This window comes from Dinoponera quadriceps, unplaced genomic scaffold (genome assembly GCF_001313825.1).
Source record: "Dinoponera quadriceps isolate SergipeBrazil2010 unplaced genomic scaffold, ASM131382v1 scaffold1425, whole genome shotgun sequence".
Classification (NCBI taxonomy): domain Eukaryota; kingdom Metazoa; phylum Arthropoda; class Insecta; order Hymenoptera; family Formicidae; genus Dinoponera; species Dinoponera quadriceps.
Window position 1 is genome coordinate 488205 of NW_014555679.1, and position 22534 is coordinate 510738.

Below are 22534 nucleotides of genomic sequence, written 5' to 3' on the forward strand. Positions count from 1 at the left end.
GGGGGGGGGGGGGGGAGGGCATTGTTCCAAGCGTTATCCCCCGGGGTGTGTCATGACGCGTCGATATTCCCGAAGCGAAGCGGCTGTCCCGCGCCGCAACGGTTTCCCGCGTACGAGAGATCGTCGGATTTTCCGTTTTTATACGCGATATAACGCGTCTCTTCCCACGAGTCTCGCGATTTAATCGCTCGACTCGACCGCGGAACTCGGACGAGTCCCGAATGAAAAGGGGAGGCGGACAATTATTCAGCGGCGGTCTTTAATTGTCCCGCGATTAAAAGGACGGCTTTGAACGTCCGTCTCGGCCGAGAGTCCGAGGCGACATGAAATATTTCTCCTCGAGGCAGTTTCGTACGGACGCAACGATGTGTGCAGCGATCGTGTGTCATCGATTTCGGCCGGTAGACACGCCAATCCGAAAATAGCGAGGCAGTGGCGACGGACGGCCGGTAAATCGCGTCTTGATCGAACTTTAGCGTCGTTTCGATCGACGCGCTTGCTCTCGCTCGTCCTCGAACCGTCGGCAGACAGGCGGACCGACGATGCGCTCCGAACAACATGCGTCGTTTCGTCGCGACCGACGACTTCGTCGTGACGCTCTGACAACGTCGTGGCACTGTGACAAAAGTAGAGAAGAGGAAAGCTGCGGCGAGGCGGGCAGTAAGCGGACACTCACCGGATTAGTTCGAAGATCTCCGGCTTCTCGCGCTCCCTCTGCTTCATCCGCTCTTTCATCGCCGTGATTATGCTGATCGCCTTGTCCTCGGCGCCGTGTTTCGAGCTTTTCTCAGCCGCCCCTGCGAAAAGCGACAGATAATTGAATTGAAATACGAGGGTACGAAGATGGGAACGCGCCTACCACAATAGGCGTTCGCGATTGTTCGCGGATCTGCGCGTCGGTATTTCGACGCGTCGTTAGCGCTACATTAATAAACAAATTCCCAGTTAAATATTAAAATCGGATTATCGATTGTAGATTATTTTTCGATCGCTTCGACGCGAGAGAGCGCCGACAAAATATTTTATCTCGATCGGAAATAGAACGGCAGGGAGGGAAGGAGAGAGGCGGAGGGGAAAAAATAAATTTCTAAAGTAAAGAAGATTTACTATACGACCCGGCGTGATAGCGCTACCTGCGCGTTATTTTTCAACGCATGCCGAATGATATTATTGATAAAGCGCTTGCAATTAAAATAAAAAAAAAAAATAGAGAGGAAACATTGGGATTTTTACCCGGGGCCAGAATTTCATACCGTCTCGCCGGGGGTGCGAGAACGTGATTCCGCGTATCATTCGCGTCGATCGACGAGTAATACCGTATGTTTTCACGCTCGGGTATCAGCCCCTGAATCGCCGTTAATATCGTAACACCATCTAACGGCCGGTGTTGCGTTTCGCAAAGTTGCACACAAACTGGAAGACATGACACGTATCGCGCGTAGCGATAATAGACGGCCGTGTGTTACCGCGAGTCGCGTAATAGTCGCGTCGATTTTGATTACCGTATTAACCTGCGGACATCAGATACGTTAAATGCGCATGGGGCTGACGGCACGGGTAGCTTTCCGCGCGATTCAGTATGACGAAACACGATCGTAGGTGTCGGTTTCGTAGCGAGAGCTCCAGGCGAGCGAGACAATTCCGCGCACCGGCGACTCTCGCCGCGGCCATCGATTCCGCTCGATTATCCGCCGGCGCGTCGGCTCGGTTAACGAGCGGTTTCACACCGGGGAAAGGATGGAAAGCAGGGAAAGATAAACGCAGAATGCAACGTGCCGGGATCGTCCTCGGGGGGACACCCGGTACATCGGAATTACAACAGTCGGCGGTGTATGAGTGGGAATTAATCGAGAACGGAATTACGAGGCGAACTGTGGCGCAGTGGCGGCGGCTGGGAGGCAATGAGCGAGGGAGAGAGAGAGAGGCTGTAAATTAATCGCGGACTGTCCGATCAAGGAAAGAAACTTTATCGGGCACGGATCCGGGGCAGCCGGGGGGCGAGAGGAGGATTGGAATCATTAGTCCGGGGGCGCTACACAAATCGATAGCGAATAGTGTCCAGACGAGAAGGGATATATACCGCCGTGGAGAATGGGAGGATCCCGCCTGGGATCAAATTGAAAATCTGATGAACGCGTGGGGCCGGGTATTAAGGGGGAGAGGAGGTGTCATCGTTGCTTCCCGATCGCGCCGCCGGAGCATCGGAACGGTTTATAAAATTTGCCGCGTCGTTGGCCGGCATTTTATTGGGCCGAAAAAGCGGGCGAAGTGGATTTATGTGCGCGAAAAGTTCGCGAAAAGTTCTTTCAACGTGTGGCCGATCCGTAACAATTTCATGTTCGTCCGTGCGCGCGCGTTCCAACAATCATGATACCTAACAATCCGCGATAAATCGATTTTACGAGACGAGAATAACATCCGTTTATTGACAAGACGACGCGTCGGAGGACGGAAATAACGGCCGGCCGGGCGTGTCGCAAGAAGCGATCGACAGACGTCGAAGTGTGTCTAATACGACGGTAATTAATTATTAATTTGTTCCAAAGTGACGGTCGCGAGGAGAGACGGTCGCAAGAAGCAGGGAAAATAGTCGTTTGAGTGCATGTCCGTTTACCCGGGCTCGTTCGTTCACTCTCTAATCTCCGTTTAACGAATCTCGGGGTTCGCCCTTCTCGGCCTCGCTCGCCTGTTCGGTTCTTGTCCCTTTCCTCCGGGGATCCCGATTTTATTACTGCCCGCTCGTTAATGGACGGATCTCGAAGCTCTTAATTATGGTGACTTATCGCGCGGCGAAACGTAGCCTCCGAGATTTCGACGGAGCGGAATCCTCGGGATGCCTCTATCACTGTCCCCGACGAAACAATAACGCCGTACAATTTCGAACACTCGAGTCGACTTTGTGAGAAATCACGCCTATATTTCTCGAGTGGCTCTCTGAAGCGTTCGATTCAAATTCGAGCAAGCCCGTCGTTTGCCCCGTTTCGTTACAATGGGTACGAAAATACGCGCGATGACACTTCGTGGGACGAGCTAATTTACTTAAGACGACGTCATCGACTCCGCGGAGGAATCTTACTGTAATTAATAATGTTACTTTGCTGGATACTTTCCCCAAGGAGCCTGTTTTACGTAATAATCGAGCTTGGTCGATCAATTTTCATCAATAAGTGAAATGAAAAAATTAATTATTAAAAGTATCATAATTATATTTTGAATCAGTCCCGAGAAGTTCACTTCAATCTTCTGCATTCTCCAGCGCCGGCAATCTTCCACGTTAGGTGAAAACTCATAAAGGGAAAGAAAGAGAGAGAGAGAGAGAGAGAAACAGTTATGATATTTGGCGGATGAATGAATATCCTCCATAGCAATGAAGCGGGAGCTAAATTTATGAGTTAAATTTCACTTGAAAGTTGAATCGAACATTTTGGACAGAGCCGATATTTCATCGGAGACGTCTCATCGAAATTTCACACCGAGACCGCGGCAACTGAACGCGACCGTACGCGGAACGTAAAAGGTCTGACGTTATTACTCACTCTGCAAACAGTCGGCGTTCAGGAGGTCCTTGCACTTCTCGTGACACTTGACACCGCACTCCATACATCGCACCCCCTGCCGAGCGATGCCCCAGAGCAGACCCTCGCACTCGTAGCAGTAGGTAGGCGACGTGGCCGTCCAGGTGACGAAATTGTGAGGGGTGGTCGAGGATATCGGGTAGATCATCGCCTGCAGGGTTTTCTTGTACACGTGCATCTTCTGCGGGTGTACGATAGAGCGAATGCATCGCCGTTAAAAATCGCAGCGCTCGAAGTCGGACGCGAAGGAGACGACGGGAGACTTGGCAGACGCGAGCGAGTTTTTGCGCAACAAACAAACACTCGTTCGCTCTTCTACTTCGGTTCTCCGCTCGTGAAAGTTAACATCGCGCGACTTACGCGACAGAGACGACGACGATGATGTCTCTCACTTTCTCTCGACGTCGGGAACGGTTTATTCTTTGCCGTCCGGTTAAAGCTACGTCGAATCTCTCGATTCTCCTCGAGTCCTCTCGATTCGCGCGATCGATTGCCAAGCGCGTCTCGGGTCTTGCGTTTTCACACAATTTCCCCTGATTTTATTCAGCGGATATTCCTTTCCCCGCCCTCGCGTTTACCGCGAACGGATGAATGTGCCGTCCGCGACGTTCGCGAATAAACGAGAGAATCACGACCGCGGTAGCGGTCGGTCTAAAATTCTATTAGCCGCGCTGTATATGAAAAATCGACAAGCGATGTCGAATTATACATACCGGGAATCATATTATATACATGTATCTATCAGCGAGGTCATTTCTGATTGAGAAAAATGAGATCGCTCTCGATCACTCAATTCCGACCTTTTAAGCAAATTGCTCTCTCAACTTGCTACTTGCACCGTATTATTTCAATCGATCTCGAGCAGCTCGTTCGTTTGGGTTCCTTTGAAGTGCCTACCGGCTTCGATTTAAAATTGCGCATTTCAAGCAGAGAACCGAAGGATTTTCATTCCCCTCTCTCGTACGTCCGAATGTTCGCCAAGTCTCTCTTTAAGTCGATATATGTACGTATGTACTCGCTCGTTAATCGGGGATCATCGTGCTTTTTGGATCTCTTGCTCGCATACTCGATTCGAAAGTGCGCGCAAACCATAGCATACTCAAGTCTCTTTTTTCTTTTTTTTCTTAGTCTTTTCTTTACGGAAGGTCCCGTGTGCGAAGTACCGACAGCGAAGCGAACTGATACGCTAAGAGGCGTTGTTTCTTTTTTAAGTGACCTCCCGGCATCTACTCCCGCGTATGCCGCTCGAAAACAAGAAGAATGACTCTCTCGTCGTTCGGCGGTTTTCGAAAGCGTTCTCTAGCGTTTTCTTCCGTTCGGCGGGGTATCTCTCTTTCATGCTTGAAGGGATCACCTAGGATCACCTATATTCGCGAGCATACGTACACGAGCTTCTCACGATCGTAAAGAGATCATTCCGTCACGTTTGATATCGGACATCTAGAATTTTCACGCGCTATCTCTCTTTCACTTTTTTCGGGACACATTTTTTCTTTCCATCTTCCTCCTGTTCCTTTTTCTCCTCGCAAGGTCCCGCACATGGAAGAGGAGAAGCAGAAAAAGAGTGAGGGGGGGAGGGGAGGGAAGGAGAGAGAGAGAGAGAGAGAGAGCGCGCGTTTTCTAGATGTCGTGCTATCCGGGCAGAGAGCGAGAGAGATAGAGAGCGCGCGGGGGTGTAAAAGCATCGATCCGCTAAAAAGCACTATGGGAGTAACGTGTGAGTTCGGTATGTTCCTCCGGTGCATCAATCTTTCAAAATCCGCGCGGCCCGCTTGCCGACGTCCGCTTCGCAAGCTGACGTAAGAAAATAGCTGCGGTTTCACCTCGCCGGCATCTTTCCTGCCGTCGGGCGGACAGCCGAGCGAGTTCCGAGGGAAAAAGCGTACGACGCGATCGCGCTCATATTTACCGCGCGACGTTCGGCGAGAATCGCTTGTTACATCGGCCGAGTCACGGATACGTCAGGCGTAAATAAATCGTTTAAACAAATCGAGGGTCCCCGAAATATCTCGTTACCGCGTGTCACGCGAGTGCGTCAAAGTGCCTTGGAAAAGGACACCAGTTATTCGATACACGAGGAACATCCGACGTCACAGGGATCGGAAACTCCTGGCACTAGCCTAGCTATTTCTCTCTGACACGGTACCCTCTGCCGTGATACTTCGCGAAGATCCCTACGGGCGTTCTCTATGTGTGTCCTCACGCGTGTACGTACGTGTGTGTGTGTGTGTGTGTGTGTGCGAGCTTGATGTATCGACCAATACTTTCCCACTTAATGGGTACGTGCACGTACACACGCGTGTATACGATCAGCACGTGCGACACGTGTCCGCGTGCACGCGCCTCCCGCGTACGTGGTTGCGCGCGCGCTCGTTCGCGCGGGCACCCACCCACCTACACACACACGCACGCACACACAAACACACATTCACGTGTTTTATCCTAGCCGCTAATGTATTTTACACTAAGTCACGCTGCTACGCGTTGCTCCAAAGTAATATAAATAGAGACACAGAGTAGAGAGATAGATAGAGAAAAGGAAAGAAAGAGCAGAAACAGGCTCATGTGGGCCACACTTACGTGAAAGAAAATAGCGTGGAAATGAGGATAAAATGCAGCACGTTTCGTATGAAAAGAAAAGAGAGTCCAATGGTTAAAAATCGAGCCCCTTCGGGGCGGATCTCGCCGGCATTGAAGACTTAAAATTAAATGACGTGCGACCTAACACGCCCGTCTGAGATACAAAGGGGAAGAGAGGAAGAGACACGTGACTCGTGTCTCTTCTCCTCGGTCGACGTTAACACCTTTAACACCTCGATCGTACAGCTCGCGCGGATCGAACCGGACGCGCGTGTCTCTGTACTTTCGTCCTCGAACTTGACCTTTTTTCTTGCGCACGATCGTCACGACCTCTCCTCGGGGGAGCTGGCTTCAGGGTTACGTTATCGCACGTAAAGACGAGAAAAGAAAAGTCCGAGCTTCGTGATTTACGTTCGTCGTCGCTTTGTTCACGCGCGATACAGCCGATATACGGTGAAAAGTGCCGCTAGAACGTCTTCTTTTTGTAAAAAGTACTTAAATACCAACGGGGTGGCACGGTAGCTAAACCCTCCGCAGCTCGCGCGTCGGGGTAAACACGTTTCTTCTCGGTTTATTAGCCGTTGACGCGAAGTGGCGATGATGAAGTATAGTGATTAAAGGGCAAGTCCTTACCAGCTCTTCGTCGTTCAGCGTCGCTCGAGGCACGGCGGATGTAAGGCCAGCGTTCCTCTTCGTCGCCGCCATGGTCTGAGAAAAGATAAGAATTAATGTGTAACTGACAATCGAGCGACACCTTCCAGTCTCTCTATTTTATAGGCCATGATAAAGTCCTGGGACTGAGAAACTGAAAGGAAAATAGAGAGCGAGAGAAAAAGATAGAGAGAGAGAGAGAGAGAGAGAAAGAGAGAAAGGCAGGAAGAAAAAGTGAGACAGAGAAAAAGGTAGAAGAATAGCACAGAATAAAGAAATGAGAGGAAGAAAGAAAATCGAGAAAGGTGGAGGAACAAAAGTGACCAAGAGAAGAAGAAGTTCTCGTGAGGTGTTATTTACAAATATATCCGTTGACATTGAGATCAAAACGTGATTGCTCACGAGTCAGAGCAATAGTGGAACGGCACGACGAGAGACTGTCTCTTATACGTGCGACGAGAGAAAATGATGCAATATATAAAAAATATATTCAAGAGCGATATATAATAATATATAATAAAATAAATGTTTATGTATATATATATATATCCTTATAGTCAAAGTATACACGAAGTACAGTTCCTAAGAAGCGAGTTCACATCGAGACTAAATTGCCGTGACGACATCGTGAAAACTTGCGAGATGGAGGGAGAAAAGAAGAAAATAAGAAAAAGAAGGAGAAGTACGAAGGAACGAACGAACGGAAGAAGGATCAAAAGCCGAGGTAGGAAAATCTTATGACGTGAAGGAAGCGGTGTGACGTTACAGTTTCCCATGCCAAGTGAAATATCGATGAGGTCCAACTTCTATTTACAAGTTTCATGAAGCGAGTGTAAGTGCGACTCATGTATACATACACCACGGCCATTCGCGAGGCGAACCTGTGTCCAGAAAATTGTATTGCAAATGTTAAAGGAGGCTCTTTCCGGATTCTCTATATTTAACACGAAGACTTATATAGTCGTGTGACATTTACGTATCTAGACAAGAGCGAGCGAGCGAGCGTTACAAATTTAATGACTTGTTCCGTGTGCAGCTACTGACCACGCGTTTGAGCATATTTTACGAACGTATCATTACCCCCTCCCCCTCCCCCGCCCGCCCGCTTTCGTTCGCTCGCGCGCGCAAATATTTGCGAAAGCTAATACGTGCACTGCGATTATACCCTCATATCCGTGGGAATTTAACGCGCGCCGGTCAACGTATTCGGAATTCGCAGTATCGTGTCAGCTCCACTAATAAGATCTCTTGATCTCGAACGTCTGGATTATAGGCTGCTGTATCTCGAGATACCCAAGACGGAAATTGTACGAGAGAGGCTAATCAGAGGTCGACCCGGCTTAATAAGGTCGAGCGGCCTCCACGCGGCGACGGTGGATTTACATGTTCGATTGGAAACGCGCGCGCGTGTATGTAATGCCGCGCGTAATATTGTACAAGGCCGGGAGAAATTAGAACCGGAGAGACGGGCAGAGAGAAGAGAAGCTAGCGAGAGAGAGAGAGAGAGAGAGATAAAGAGAAAGGAAGACGAAGAAAGATAAGTAGATAGAGGAAGACGGAGAAAGATAAATAGGTAGAGAGAGATAGAGCGGGTGAGAGTCTCTACCGAGAGAAAATCTAATCCAATTAGCTTATGGCGTCTGATAGATGCGGAACGCCATAGGATTTGTAGTTAGCATAGATTTCAATTAAGATATTATGCACGGGGCCCCCGCGAACCATGCCACGCGCGCCATTGTTTCGTCCCGATGATCAGACGTTAATTCCGCGTGCCCACGCGCTAATCTCTCTTTTATCGCTCGCTATAACCGGCGCGATCGTCGCGCTATTGTATTTCTACTTTTATTTCCCTTCCGTTTCTCTATCGGGCGTTGGTCGACCCTCGATCGGGAAGAAAAGGACGCGGTGTCGCGACGACAAGTCGCGCGGGGCGCACCGTGGCAATTCAATCTCGCCTCTCTTGCGAGTCCCGAGTGATGTCATTTCTTAACGATATCGTCGGCGCCCATCCTCCCACACTTCGCTTCTCTCGCACCGCTTTCCTGTCGGGGTAGCGTTGCGAACGAACGAACGAACGAGCGTGAGAAAAACGGAGGAAGGATCGGCGTCAAAGGGAGCTCTCGTTTTAAACGAATTGCCTTTAAACTCCGCCATCGGCGAAACATCTACTTACAGCTACCCAATATTTCTCCCCGTTATTCGCAACACGTATCACTACCACAGCTAAACCCAAGACACTCGTGCGATAAATATCGATGATCGGAACGGCGGATGATTCCGCATGCAAGCCGAGAGAAAGAGATAACCGGTTTAAGATGGAAGAAAATCATTATCTGATGGGACCGATCGCTTCTTCTATTCCGAGAGAGAGAGAGAGAGAGAGAGAAAGAGAGATTAGCAGTAATCGCTGGGTGATCGCAGATTAAGTTAAAGCGCACGCGAGAAAGAGAGAGAGAGAGAGAGGGAGAGGAAAAGGAAAAAAATACGATAGCCCGATTATTCTTCTAGAATTTAGTTCGACGATCCATCAACGTAATGCACACCAATTTTTCCCCTCTCTCTCCGTTTCTCCCTTTCCCCCTTATCGGGCATGTAATTTATACATCCACATGCGAAATACAAAGTAACGAGTAAGCCATTAAAAAGCACGACAACAATGCGTCTCGTTGAAGCGCAAACATCGCTGGTCTTTAATTATACGGATCGAAACACCCGGAGCCAGTTCAATTTAACGAGTCGCTGGAGACCCGACATGCCGTTCCCTCGCACTCGATATTTTATTCGGAAAATAGAAATTGCATGTCCCGCGAATAACGAAATTACTCTGACTTCTATCAGCTAACGAGTGGTACACGCGTAACGGGCTCGTATCAAATTAGAGATGTAATCAAAAAGTTTCCGCGGCGTTGATTCCAGCCCCGTCGAGAAGGTGGAAGGCGCGCGGCTCTCAACGAATCGCAATGAGAAGGCATGCACGTCGCCGTCACGGTGGCGGGATCATCGGCGGAAAAAGGACGCGCGTGTCTGAACTTTAGATACATTCGAAATGAGAAAAAAAAGGGGAAAAAAACGAAAGGAGAGCGAGGAGAGATAAAGGAAGGAGAAGAAAAAAATAACGGACAACGAGTAACTGAGGGGGAAGAGACAGGAGTCATAAGCAGTGTGGAACGAGCAAGAAAGAGAAATCGAAATTCTCCAAAGTAACGGTGTTAACGTTAGCTGGTGCGAACGAAGTCCAAATGAGAAAGAATTGCGCATGCAAAAACGTTCGAACAAGCAATCAATCGATTTGGCTAAGGAGGCATTTAATTAGTACCTTCAAGACCTGGAGGTAGAGTTTTTGAGATTTTTTGAGAGGTTTTTTTTCAGTGAGTGGTTTTGTTTTTTTCAGGTGTTCAGGTGGATACAACAACGGGCGCCACAGAGAACAAACAGAGAAAATAGCATTATATGCCGGTTAGTACGTGTGTCACTTGCAATTTTTCTTGTTTCTTTTTTCTTTTTCTTTTTTTTTTTTATAATTACGTTCCGGATATAATTGAAACTAATTTAGACACAAGATTGACAACAAAGACGATGTTAATGGACGTTAATTAGGACCGATCGTCACATCACGGAGAGACAAAGAGCGGAACTCGCGACGCGAGAATGCGAGACTCGCGGGCTCCCGCCTCCTCGCATAAAAAGGTGGCGAAACGCGTAACAGGAGCCGCGGTGTCGCGTCGGGTGCGCGCGACAACGATAATTTGCGTCCCGGGAATTTATATCTCCGTGATGTATCTGAATGGGCGAAATTATTGGGCGATAATCGCGTTTCACGTGCGGTCAGTCAATTTTCGCTCGACGGTGATGCCGGCGGCATGGCTCGTCGCCGCAATTTTTCCGGCCGCTATCGCGAACGCACCGCGGTTATAACCCAGTAATCTTTCCGCGCTTTTCACGGACCGCCTGGACGATTTCCCTCTCGCGCGACATGACGTTACATGGAGATATATATTTATATATCTCACGTCGGAGGCTTCATAGGGTCCGAGTTGTATACGAGATACACAACAATTATATATATATATATAAATATATATATATATATATAGATATGTTTGTATATATAAAACTGTTAACATTAAACATATACGGGGGGGTAGACAGACATCGGATTACGGTATCTAAAGAGGGTATCGGGGCCGAGGGTATTTATACTCAGGAAGGGTGGAGAGTGCGACACTCTACTCGTGAGATGAAGGAATAGAGGTGGACGAGAGAAGGTAGATCGGTGGGTTTCCCAAAACACCGGGTAACAAATTCACCACGTGGCGGAGAGTCTCAACGAGATTCCGCGTATCTACGTTAATCGGAATGCGGAGCGTCATCGAGGAGCGCGCGGCCCGCGACCGATCGATCTCGACTGCGGCTCGCGTATTCGGTTTTCTCTTTCAATCATTTTAATTTCGACCCGACGAGATCTCGCGCTTTCTATCGTCAATGTCTCGTTTTCTCAGCGTCTCCCCTCTCCTCTTCCCTTGGTAGACTTAAATCACGCTCTATGCGACACACTTATCCCCATCCGGCCCAGCGGCTTCCCCCCCCCGCCGACGAGGGTGCGCTCGATCGATAAACTACTTAAGAATTTCATTTAAAATATCACGCACTAGTTGCACACGCAAGCATCCGCTGCACGTCGCAGCACGGCATCCGTGACGTAGGCGGGGCGTTTTTATCATCATCGGTAGCACGCGCGCGCGCAACGATAATTGAGATAAATAGAGTATGCGGGACGCGTCCGTGAAAGAGAGAGAATTTTACGCTTTAATACGAGATACCCGGGATAGTCGCGTTTTGCATTTCTCTCGCAAATCAAGCGCAATTTCCCCGTCCGGTCTTAGTCCGTCGTACGACGATCGCCATGGCGAGGCCGCCATCGGCCTCGACTACGCTTCCAGGAGAACGATTCTCGCCACGAAAGGATCCGCTCGTGCCGCGCTCGCACACGCTTGCATCCTGCGCGCGCGACACAGGCGGAATAAATCCCCGAGGTTTGCCGATCCGAATTTCAAACAGCGACCCCCGCTATTTCCGTACACGGAGATCGCTCTCGCGGCTAAAAGCGGCCCGCTCGAAAAACCGGTCGCGAATATCAATCTCGCGCCACCCTCATCGGCTGACGATTATGAAATTCCGCGGTGGGGTGATGAAACTTCGATCGCCGCGACGATAACCGCGCGTTCGGCGAATTAACTCTCGTCGTATTCTCTCGTTTCTTTTTGCCTCGCGGCGAATGTATTTCGCGAGCGATTAAGTAGACGGACGTAGATGTCCGTTGAGAAAGGATCAGGCGGGGGGTGGAAAGCGGAGAACACACGGGGGAAGAATATCCCGGCAGGTTCGATCGCCTGGCGCGTTGCGATGGCTTCGTTTGTTATTCGAGAAAAAAAATTGGCAATTCGATTCGTCGCGGAAAACGACGGTAACACTGAAACGTAAAACACGCAATTAGGTCATGACACGTTCGGCGCACGAGGCGCATCCGAGGGCACGCTTCGCCTCGTCTCGTTGTGCGAGAACGCTCTCTCTCAATTTCGTCAGAGAGCCGTCTCCTCTTCGTCTCCTTATTCTTCTTCCTCTACCTCGAGGAGCGCGAATCCTCGGATGCGTCGTGCGCGACACACAGAGTTAGATCTCGCGACGAAGGTACTTTAGGCTCTCGTCGTCGTCGCCGCCGTCGTCTCACGAGGTGGAGGCGCAGTCGGGAGGGAGGAGGAAGAGACCGTCGCGTCTACGCGTTCGAGAGGGAGAGAGTTTCTCGGTCGGAGGAAAAAACTAATTAAGTCCCGAGTGTAATTTGCCGCGGTTATAATTTATAATTTACGCTTGAGTCGGCGAAATCCGCGGGAAGTGAATGGAAGAGACGGCGCCGGCGAGGCCGCGGCCTTCTCCCCGGGAGAAGACGATAAAACAAACATAGCCGCATCGAATGGTAGTGCGCGATCGTCGGGTTAACCGAGTGTATTAGCATAATCGATACCTCTCCAACTCTCTCTCTCTCTCGCTCTTTCGCCCGATTGCTCGCGTGCCGAATATCGGTTCATATTTTATATCTCGCTTCGACACTCGAAACGGCGTCCCGCGCGAATGGATTTACCGCGTTCTCTCCAGTCCATAATATTTCACTTGGCTTCTCGGCACGAGCATTCTGTAGTTGCAGACCCCGGGGCGCGGGAGACGTGAACGAAAAAGCAGAACATCTATCTACATCGCGCGCATATATACGCGCGATGCACACGTTCGATACGTCGGAGGGAGCAGCTGGTAGAAAACGGCAAGACGCGCCGGTGTGAACGCTCTCTCGCGCGGGATGTATTAATTCATAGCGTTCGGCACGAGTCGGCGAAAAGTGCGCGTACGATAATTAATTCCGGTAGTGTTTCGCCGTTTCACACAATGCGATCTCAAAGCGTGCGCCGGGTACGCGTTAAAATTGTAAAACAGCCGCCGGAGATGGCCCGGGGGCTAGTCGGGCAAATTAATTAAATTCAACCGGTCACGTAATCTCGCCGCGAGGATCGCGAGGTCAAACCCGTGGTGGCGTGCTGCCGAGCGAAAACGCGCCGGGCTCGCGCTCGCTTCATGCCGGGCGACTTGACGACGGTCACGAGGAAGGGAGTAACAGTCAGGAGGACGACAACGACGGGGATGACGACGACGGAGACGACGTCGATAACGATGACGACAACAACGAGAACGTTTCGTCGGATCGGTAATTATTTCCGACGAATGTATATATGGACGGCCCAGGCAATGTACATATATGTATGTGTGTACACGGTGTACTTATACATATGTATATACGCGGATAGACAATGGCGGAATGGTGTTAATGGGCAAACGGCTACCTACCAGCTCGGAAACCAACGGTATCGACTTCCGTCGCGGTCGAATGTCCGGCATGCTGTCGATGTTGCTGTAGAAAGGATTGTCGCCCGGGTGTCTGTAACAAAAGATTTCGGATGTTACGTCAGCGCACGTCTGTAAACGCGATCCCGTCGATCTGTCGCGATCCGATCACTCCCCCTTGGCCGTTACGTCATTAACGTCTGTTGCGAGATATCACACGTGCGTCGCGATTACGTTTCGAGAGGCGTGCAATTCTCCCGGCCGGGACTATCACGAGTCCCCGGGGTAATTCTGCGGGATCAATCGGAAGCTCGGGACGTTCTCTGTCATTCGACGTCGAAAGAATCGGCCGGCGATAAAGCGCGAGCGAAGGAGGTGAGCTCGGGAGCGCTCGATTCCTCGTAGATTGGAAATGAAGTGAACTTTCGTATCAAACTGCAGCGGTGAGTTAGCCATAGTTCTTGGGGGAGATTTCTCCGCGCGCTCGATTCGCAGAGCGCTGCTGAAAATCCGCGAAGGTACGCGATGGAAATTCGCGCTTGTTAGGAAGTTTTCAGGAGATCCAACTCCCCACGTCCCAGGCCGGGGAATCCACGCCTCGAATCAGCGCGGGCATGAAATTATATTCGGCGGTCCTCGCAGGCGAGGCCTTTCGACATCTGACGAAATCGCGCACACGGCGACGTATCGAGCTGGGGCCAGCCTTGTGCGAAATCGCAGGGGATATTTGTTTCTTCGTTACGTAAACGCTCCTCGCGGAAATAATTCATCGAGTACGCTCGCTCGATTTAACGAGCGAATCGTGCAATAGGTTGCAGACTAGGTTGCTTCGGACTCGGGAAAGAAAAGACGTCGCAAAATACGTCGAGCTTCTTCAACGTCTGACGGGAAAACATTTGGAAGTGTGTTTTTCTCAGTTCGATAAGTCTCGATAAACTCTATGAACTCTATAAACGTGAAACAACTGGAAGTAAAAGAATAGATATTTTTTAAATATGAGCTTTCTCGTGCACGTTGAAGAGAAACAAACCCACGAAGGAAACTCGATAAAATTAACTGCGAAGGATATATGTGACAAAGTAGACGTAGACGAGAGTTCTATTTGATACACTTTATAACGTTGCACTTAGATCCGTGAGAGTTGTAAAATTTTTTAACATATGTACATTACACTCTTATTGTTCCCGCAAATTTGAATTCTTTTTAAAGATAAAAATCACGAAAGATTTTATGCCATATTACACCAACGGTGTATAATGAGAATTGTAAAGTTTTTAAACATATGTACATTATAATTATCTTCCGAGATCATATTTTTGGGATACGAGTCATATACACCGTGTTGTAAATAGGTACAGACACGCTATGGTCAGCCGGCGTCTGTCCTGCCTTCCGTCTGTCCACGCGCGTCTGTAAATACAGCGTGACGCCTACAATTCTCTCGTACCCAAAAAATGCGATTTCGGATAATAGTTTTACTACATGCAGTTGAATTAGACGTGACATCTTCTTAAACTTTTATTCTTATACAATTTTTGAAGTTTTTAAAAATAATGAGGTAAGGATACGAAAAAAAATGAAATTTTTCGAAGAATCTCAATGCACAGAATTATAAAGCACATGATATCTCGAAACTTTTGTATAAAACATTTTTTTTTTTCGTACGTCTCCAGGTTACAAATATTTTCGTTTATGATCAAATATATGAGATAGCTTCGAGGAATCGTTTCATTCTGTAAAAATGCAAGAAAGTACATATAAAAAAACGTATCTCTTATTTCTAGCCGTTCTGCAATTTATCCGAAATACATAAAAATCGATAGGAAGGAGGGAGAACACTTCAAGAAACGTCTCCTAAGAGCATCCATCCGCGGTCCAGTTTTCATCGGGTGTCGCAGGTAAACGATAGATCATGAAATTCGTCATCGTTTGCGCGATTCAAAATGGAAATTTATCGAAGGAGCGTCTGTGTAACGAACGACAGATCGAGCGAAATTTTATCGTCGATTTCAGCCCGTCTCCCACTTGACACTTCGGAAAAATGATCGAGCTCTCTCGAATCGTCCCTACCAGCCACAGATATTTCTCCTGCCGCCGTGTAATTTATATTCTCGCGTTTAATATGTATGATTCGCAAAAAAAAAAAAAAACAATAAAATATCTCATGTGACGTGTGATCTGATAAATAACAAAACGTTTTCATATTTTAAACACACATAGACACCAACGTGGGTCCAATTTTGAACAGGTGGCATTAATATTTGAGCGCGTTAAAAAGTGAAATCGATAAGCCACGAGAGTAGCTTTCGGGAAAAGGGAAAGAAAAACCACGGACATGTGTGTGCGCGATTAAATGTTCAATTGAAGCAACGGTACTCACCCGTTCGCCCGTCCACCAGATTCGCCGGCCGTTGCGTTGCCGTTCTAACAAACAAAAAAACAAGTTTATTAAAAACAAGCTCAGTAACAATTCGAAAAACGTAAATGGAGAGCGCGCGACGCCGATCGCGCGAACGATCTGGATGGGTGGAGGGGTTTCGGGGGCGCAGGGAAATTGTTTCTCGCGTATTTACGCGCAGTCTTAGGTGAGGGGCGCGGCGGCCACGGAAAGACGGCGTACGGGAACGTTACGTTACAGCGAGATCGATCCTCTCTCTCTCTCTCCCTCTCTTTCCGAGGAGATTCAAGGTTCTCCATGCCGGCGCGCTGGATATTCTAATAACCGGCCGACAATGGATATTGCGAAACCGCGTGCTGAATTTCTCGCTCTAATTTCCGTGGCCGCGCGCGCGCGCGCACGCACAATGCTCTGCCTTGAGTCATTCTACCGTCGTAAACCTAAATACTTCGGAGAGCAGCCTCGAGGAAGAATTACGAACGCGCCAGGACGAGCAGGACGCGTCGGAGGAAACCGGCGAGGGTCGTGCGCGCGGGGGGGAGAAAAAGCCCACAGTCGGCGTCGTTCTTCCTGCGTCGGCCGGCGGAATAGGAAAAGGGGAAAGAAAGCTATCAATCGCGGTGGTTTTCTCAGAGAGGCTCATTCGCCACCTCCCTGTCTTTCTTCCTCTCGCACACACACGGTTCTCGAAGTTCCCTAGCCTCTTTATCCTTCCCTTTTTCCTAACCGGTTGGTTTAGATTACGACCTCCTTTTTCACGACTCGGCTAGTCTCCCTCCGCGTCACCGGCTGCAGTTTCCTCGCCGCCCTGAGTCTATTGTTCCATCGGCCGCATCATCACACGTTCTAAGCGTACTTTCTTCCTCGTTCTCTCTTTCTTCCTTTCTCTCTCTCTCTCTCTCTCTTTCTCACTCTCTCACTCTCTCACTCACTCACTTATTCGCTCACTCACTCTCTCTTTCTTTCACCCAGCCGGTTCAACCGCAGACCGCCACTTTAATTCCTTTCTCGTTCGCCGGACAGGTCGAACCCATTCTCGTCTCGCTTGTCGCCATTAATCAACCTTCGGCCCGGCTCGCGGGCGACCTCGAAGAAGCATTTTGTCGTCTGTCAGGCCGTCGGATTCATAGCCCGATCGTTCGTTCGTTCGCTCGCTCGAGTCCACGGGCTCGCGATAAATTCCGCCGGTGTAGCACCCTGCCGGCGCGAACCCAGGGTCTCGACCTACCGCGCGACGGTCCTCTCCTCGCGTCAGGCTCTCCTCGGCCTACGCGCTCCCCGGCGTCGATTTTTCTCAATAAATTACCCGTCGGTTCTACGGTCCCGGAACAGGAAAATCTCGAGGACTGATCGATACTTCCGGCGAGCGAGAAAGGGATGTATCCGTTGGCAGTCGCGTCGGACGCTGTTCGCGTTTCCTCCCCGTCCCACCGAGTCTCTTCCTGCTCTTCTTCTTACTCTTCTTCCGCTTTTTCTTCCATCCCTTCCTCGCTTCCGCTTCCTTGTCTTATTTTCCTGCGCCCGTTCGCGTGCTGGACTCGTTCGCTCGGCCGCGCGGTGAAAAATGGAAGTTTCGGAGATAGAGTGTGTAACAGCCCGTGTATAAATATAATATCACGTACAATACTCGTAAATTCTGTCACGATAGAGATACAATATAAACTTATCGATAGCATAACAAGTGTAATAAATATTTAGAGTTACAGAGCCGCAAGTATATTCATCCCTTAACGCTGTCTCTCGCGCTCGCGCATTCCTCCGCATTCTGTCACACCGTGATTTCACTCCCTCGCATTCGCTCGAGTCGCAATCTCTCTCTCTCTATCTCTCTCTCTCTCTCTCGTCAGCATGCACTCTCACACGCATCTTCTCTCTCTCTCTCACGATCTCTTTCTCTCCCACTTCCTCTCCCTCTCTCGCTCTCCCGCACGATCACTCGTTCTCTCTTTCTCTCGTAAAACAGTCTCGCGGAAAGGGGTTTCTCTGTTTCGCTTAAAAAGCTTAGACAACACTGGAGCACGACGAGTTTCGTTTCGTTTTCACGTTTAGCCACAAAGTGGTGGCCTTCGAGAGCGTCTCGTTGGCGCGCGCAAATCCAGCGCGCTAAGGCTCGACTGTCGTTTTCCGTTTCTCTCCTTCGCGATGCGCCGAATGATTCCGCGCGTTCGCGACGGACCATCAAACTAGGACGTTTCGTTCAACGAGAATGATTATCCGGCCGTCGGGATGAAATGAAACGATTTGGAAACGCCGCGCCGCCGGTCAATATCGTATACGTGTCGGTGCAAAAGTAGGCAAAAGTACAGTTTGTAAAAAACGCGTAAAATCGCGTAAAATCGCGTATAAAAGCGGTGGTCTCTATCGCGCGGTCTCTTTATCGCGAGCGGAAACAGATTTCATTTCGCAGCGTCGAATGCGTGCCGCGCAGTGACGTTTTGTGTCGCAATTCGGAACGATACGCGCGCGAATTAATTATTCATAATATAGAGACGGTGAATATCGCCCGGGCGCGCGACAACCGCATTAGCGGAATGCGGTCGCTAAAATCACAAATTTCGCCCCGTGGAGACATCAGACGCGAGCTCGTTCCTCGCGAATTTCGCGCCGGAATTCCGGCGCGACGGCGCCATATGTCGGATCAGCCGATTCTCGCCGTGTATACCGTAATAATTCATTAATACGTTCGGAAGATCGATAGGTGACATCGAGCGCCCGCGTAACCTTTCGTTTCACAAGACGCGCTCGAAGGCGAGGAAGTATATATATATATATATATATATATATATATATATATATATATATGTATACGTACAACTCAATAGTATATATATCTACATGGAATAGAGTATCGCTTCGCGAATATAATTCTGATAAGCATTCGCTTAACAACCAAAACGTGTACCGAGTGTACGTGTTCATGTGTATGTGTATGTACGCGTGTCGCTTATTAGTCTCTAACGAATTTCACCGTTATCTATTAGGCCTTAACAACGTATTTTCCCTTTAATTCGCTTAGACACTAGTCGTCAATTGACGGCGCTATTCGCTAGGTAGGTTGAGAAGCCTTAAGAAACCTTCGCTGTACTACATCGATCGACGGGGACGAGCACGCTCGCTCGGCCCGCCCAGTTCGTTAATGATATGAGTGACATTCAATGAAACGATATCGATGATATGCAGGTGCGCGACTTAAGGAGCGTCCGCTCGTCGAGACCTCGCGGCTCTCACCGCGGTCCCAACCGCGGTGGATTTTCTATTTTCGATATTATTCCCGTCGAATACCGAGAATGTCGGATCACAGTCGATTCACCCTCGCGAGTAAGCCGCTCTGAACGGCGCTCTTGCCGCACGCTCGTGCCGGGAGCTCGCGCGGAAAAATTTATGCGGAACTTCGCCGTCGTCTCGTCGAGGGGACACTCACAATAAAGCTCTTTGCTGTGTGCCCAGTTTCCCGGTGTACCCGCGACCAACGACTGTGACGCGCGCGCCTCGCGGAAACATTCATGAAAAATGCGCTCCTTCTCGTCCGTTTATTACGTCCCTCTTTCTCCCTCTTTCTTCCTCTCTTTTTCTATCTATCTTTCTCGCGAGTCGGTCTCACGGTCGATTAACCGCGAACGACTGTCAAATATTGGTAAGCGTCTGCTAATGGACGTCGCGATAATTTGCTCTCCCTCGCTTCACCCCCTGCTTCCTCCTCCGCTTTTGCGCGTTTCACTCGCCGTAATTAAAGAGCCATCGACGGGGGTATCCCGGCGATGGGCTATATTCAACGCTTGTGTGATATGTAAATGCGATTCGCCGGCGACGATAAGACGTCGGAATTTCGACGGTCTCTCTCTTTCTCTCGCGGTGACTCGGTTGATTTGATGAAAGTCGCGCGAAACGCGCGCTGCGAACGATCCGTCAGCCGTTATCGCGCTCTAATTCGTGCCTCCGGCCGGCGATCGCGTTATTTGCGTGCGCGGCGTATTACGGCCGGTACAGCTGATAATTTTGCCGCAGTGGCGGGTGACTTACGAATTCAAAGGCGCGACCGTGCGCGAAACGTCACGATCGCAATCGGCCGGGAGAGACGCGACGGCCGAAAAACCGTTGCGACGCCGCACGGGAATGGATTTCCCGTGAGACGGTCTCTTCGCATTCGCGAGCGGGAGTCGCGATTGTCGCGGTGATTAATGGAAATGGAAATGGAGCAAGGAACGAAAGAGCTAATGCGGTCGGAAGAAGTGGCCCGCGCAAACATGTCCGCCCGTTCTAACATATCCGATGCTTACGTATGCATGCGATATGCGCGTGCTTTTGCATAAAAGCCAACTCCGCGGGGGGAGTTACAGGTGCGCGCACGGCTCGTGATTAAGTAGGCAAACAACGAGAGGGTGTGCCCGTGCGGTAAAAGATCAGACGCATAATCAGACGTGATAATAATGAGCAGGACCGCCGAAATTCCGAGAGCCACCGCGATATGTATGCGCGAATACAGCCACGATCGGTAGATATTCGTATGCGCCGTTGCATTAACACGTTGATCACCGTGATGGTCACCGATTACTGACGTCGTGATAATAATATTGTCGCTGTTAATCCTGCTGTCCCGTCTCGGGTCTATTTGACTCGAAATCACTTTTATTTCCTCGTCACATCTTTGCGTGATTTTAGGTGAGCGTTCTGGCATTTTATGACTTTATTTCATAACTTGAGAAGATTTGAAACTAAGCTATAAAACAAAGTCATGAAATGCCAGAACGCTCAGTAACCACGTAAAAATGTAACGGGGAAATAAAAATGATTTCGGATCAAATAGACCCAAACAGAATAGCAGGGTTAAACTTTATTTACGGGAACTCACGATACAGTGTTATTATATAAAGAGCGAGAAGAAAGAAATAAAAAGTGTACATAAAAGTAGAAACAGCGGGATACACGGAGAAAAATGTTCTGCAGCGACTGCAAAAAGATCTGTTACACGGAAAGAATAATTTTACTATCGGAGTGGAACGTCGTTGCGACAGCAATAAAATTTCGTTGGCATAATCAGAAATTAATATTCCTAACAAATCTTTTTACTGCCCAAACAAATCTTTTTGCTGTTACTTTAGTAACAAACAATTTGCCGCGCCGGCAAGACATTTTTTTTCCCGTGTACTTTCAGAAGGAAGTAAAGGTGAATAAATTCTCCTCTACCTCAATTACTAAATCAAAAGCAAAATACGCGACAAATTATAATACCGCCGTGTTACATAATGTTACAAATAATTGACTTTTGGCATTACTTAATATCTTCCGCATTTATTTAATTGTTCTACTGTCATTGATCTCTACATTGCGACGCTTTTGTGCGTGACAACTGATTGAAAGTGAAAAAATCTCTGGTATGACCAGTGGAGGGTCGGTGAAAGGAAATGATAGATACACGGGCATCGAATTACATTGATTTACCGTACCTTTGGTAATGCAATCATCCGCTGACCTTTCGTACAATACGCGAAAATCAATTGCGGTAATCAACGTGTTAAATGACCATCGTGAGAATATCGAAATCGATATTATCGGGACGCCGTGCGGATAAACGGAGATGAGCATAGACGATTTCTTTCTTTTTGGCGAAACATGAAAAATACGGAAACGCTCGGAGCGTCCGAAATGCATGCGGGTCTCGCGAAGGTGGTATGCGCGACGTCGATAAATCAATCGCATTGGCCGATTCGTTGCGAGGTGACGCGCGAGTAATTACCGTGCACGTTTCGGCGGCACGTTAATCCAAAACTGGGAATGGCCGCAGGTAACCAGAGGCATTTCGCCCTTACGTACGTGTTTGTATACATATGTATGTGTGTCCGTGTGCTTGTGTGTGCTTGTACGTGTGGGGGGGGGGAGAGGAGGGGGAAGGGGACGTACGCGTGTGGGCGCATGTCTGATACGTGTGTGCCTTTGCGGTAACATGAACACATGTGTTTGGCTATGCATATGCGATTTCTGCGAATGATATGTCGAACTGTATGTGTAACGATAGTAACGTAGTATGCGTGCCTAAATTGTGCCTAGCAGCCAGTCGTAGACCCACAACCTGATCCCACGTTCGCCTAATCATCCCACACAGCTCACACCGCGATTTATCTCGGACCGCCGCTTCCGTGCTCTCCGTGCCGCGCACCGAGGGCGCACCCGGTGTGGCCGCAGCGCTCGCGATTCCGCCCGTACTAAATTACCATATTACAGGTAGCCCGTATCGCAGTTGCATTTAAGCACCTTCGTTGTTGTTCGCGCTGATAGTCTTAATTACGGGATATGTATAATCAGCCGCGCTTTGTCCCGCGCGTCGTACGAACGCACGGTGAGCACGAAAGAATCTAGAATGAAAGACGAAGCGTTTCGCGTGCGTTACATGCGCGATATATCGTCTCTCTTTTTCCCTTCCTTTCCCCCCCCCCCCCCCCCC

The 22534-nt window shown here is 49.2% G+C and overlaps 1 protein-coding gene across 5 annotated transcripts in view; it reads right to left on the reverse strand.

The window, feature by feature from the left end:
* LOC106745134 overlaps nucleotides 1-22534 on the reverse strand; it is a 69177-nt gene that overhangs the window by 30435 nt on the left and 16208 nt on the right. For 3 of the 5 annotated variants that reach the window (XM_014620435.1, XM_014620436.1, XM_014620434.1), the window contains exons 2-7: nucleotides 16078-16121; nucleotides 13701-13791; nucleotides 10123-10131; nucleotides 6789-6863; nucleotides 3537-3756; nucleotides 677-797 (exon numbers count right to left, since the gene is read on the reverse strand). In XM_014620435.1, the coding sequence (XP_014475921.1) occupies nucleotides 677-797; nucleotides 3537-3756; nucleotides 6789-6863; nucleotides 10123-10131; nucleotides 13701-13791; nucleotides 16078-16121 (560 nt within the window). The remainder of the gene's footprint in view (nucleotides 1-676; nucleotides 798-3536; nucleotides 3757-6788; nucleotides 6864-10122; nucleotides 10132-13700; nucleotides 13792-16077; nucleotides 16122-22534) is intronic. The other 2 variants (XM_014620438.1, XM_014620437.1) reach the window with 1 other exon arrangement.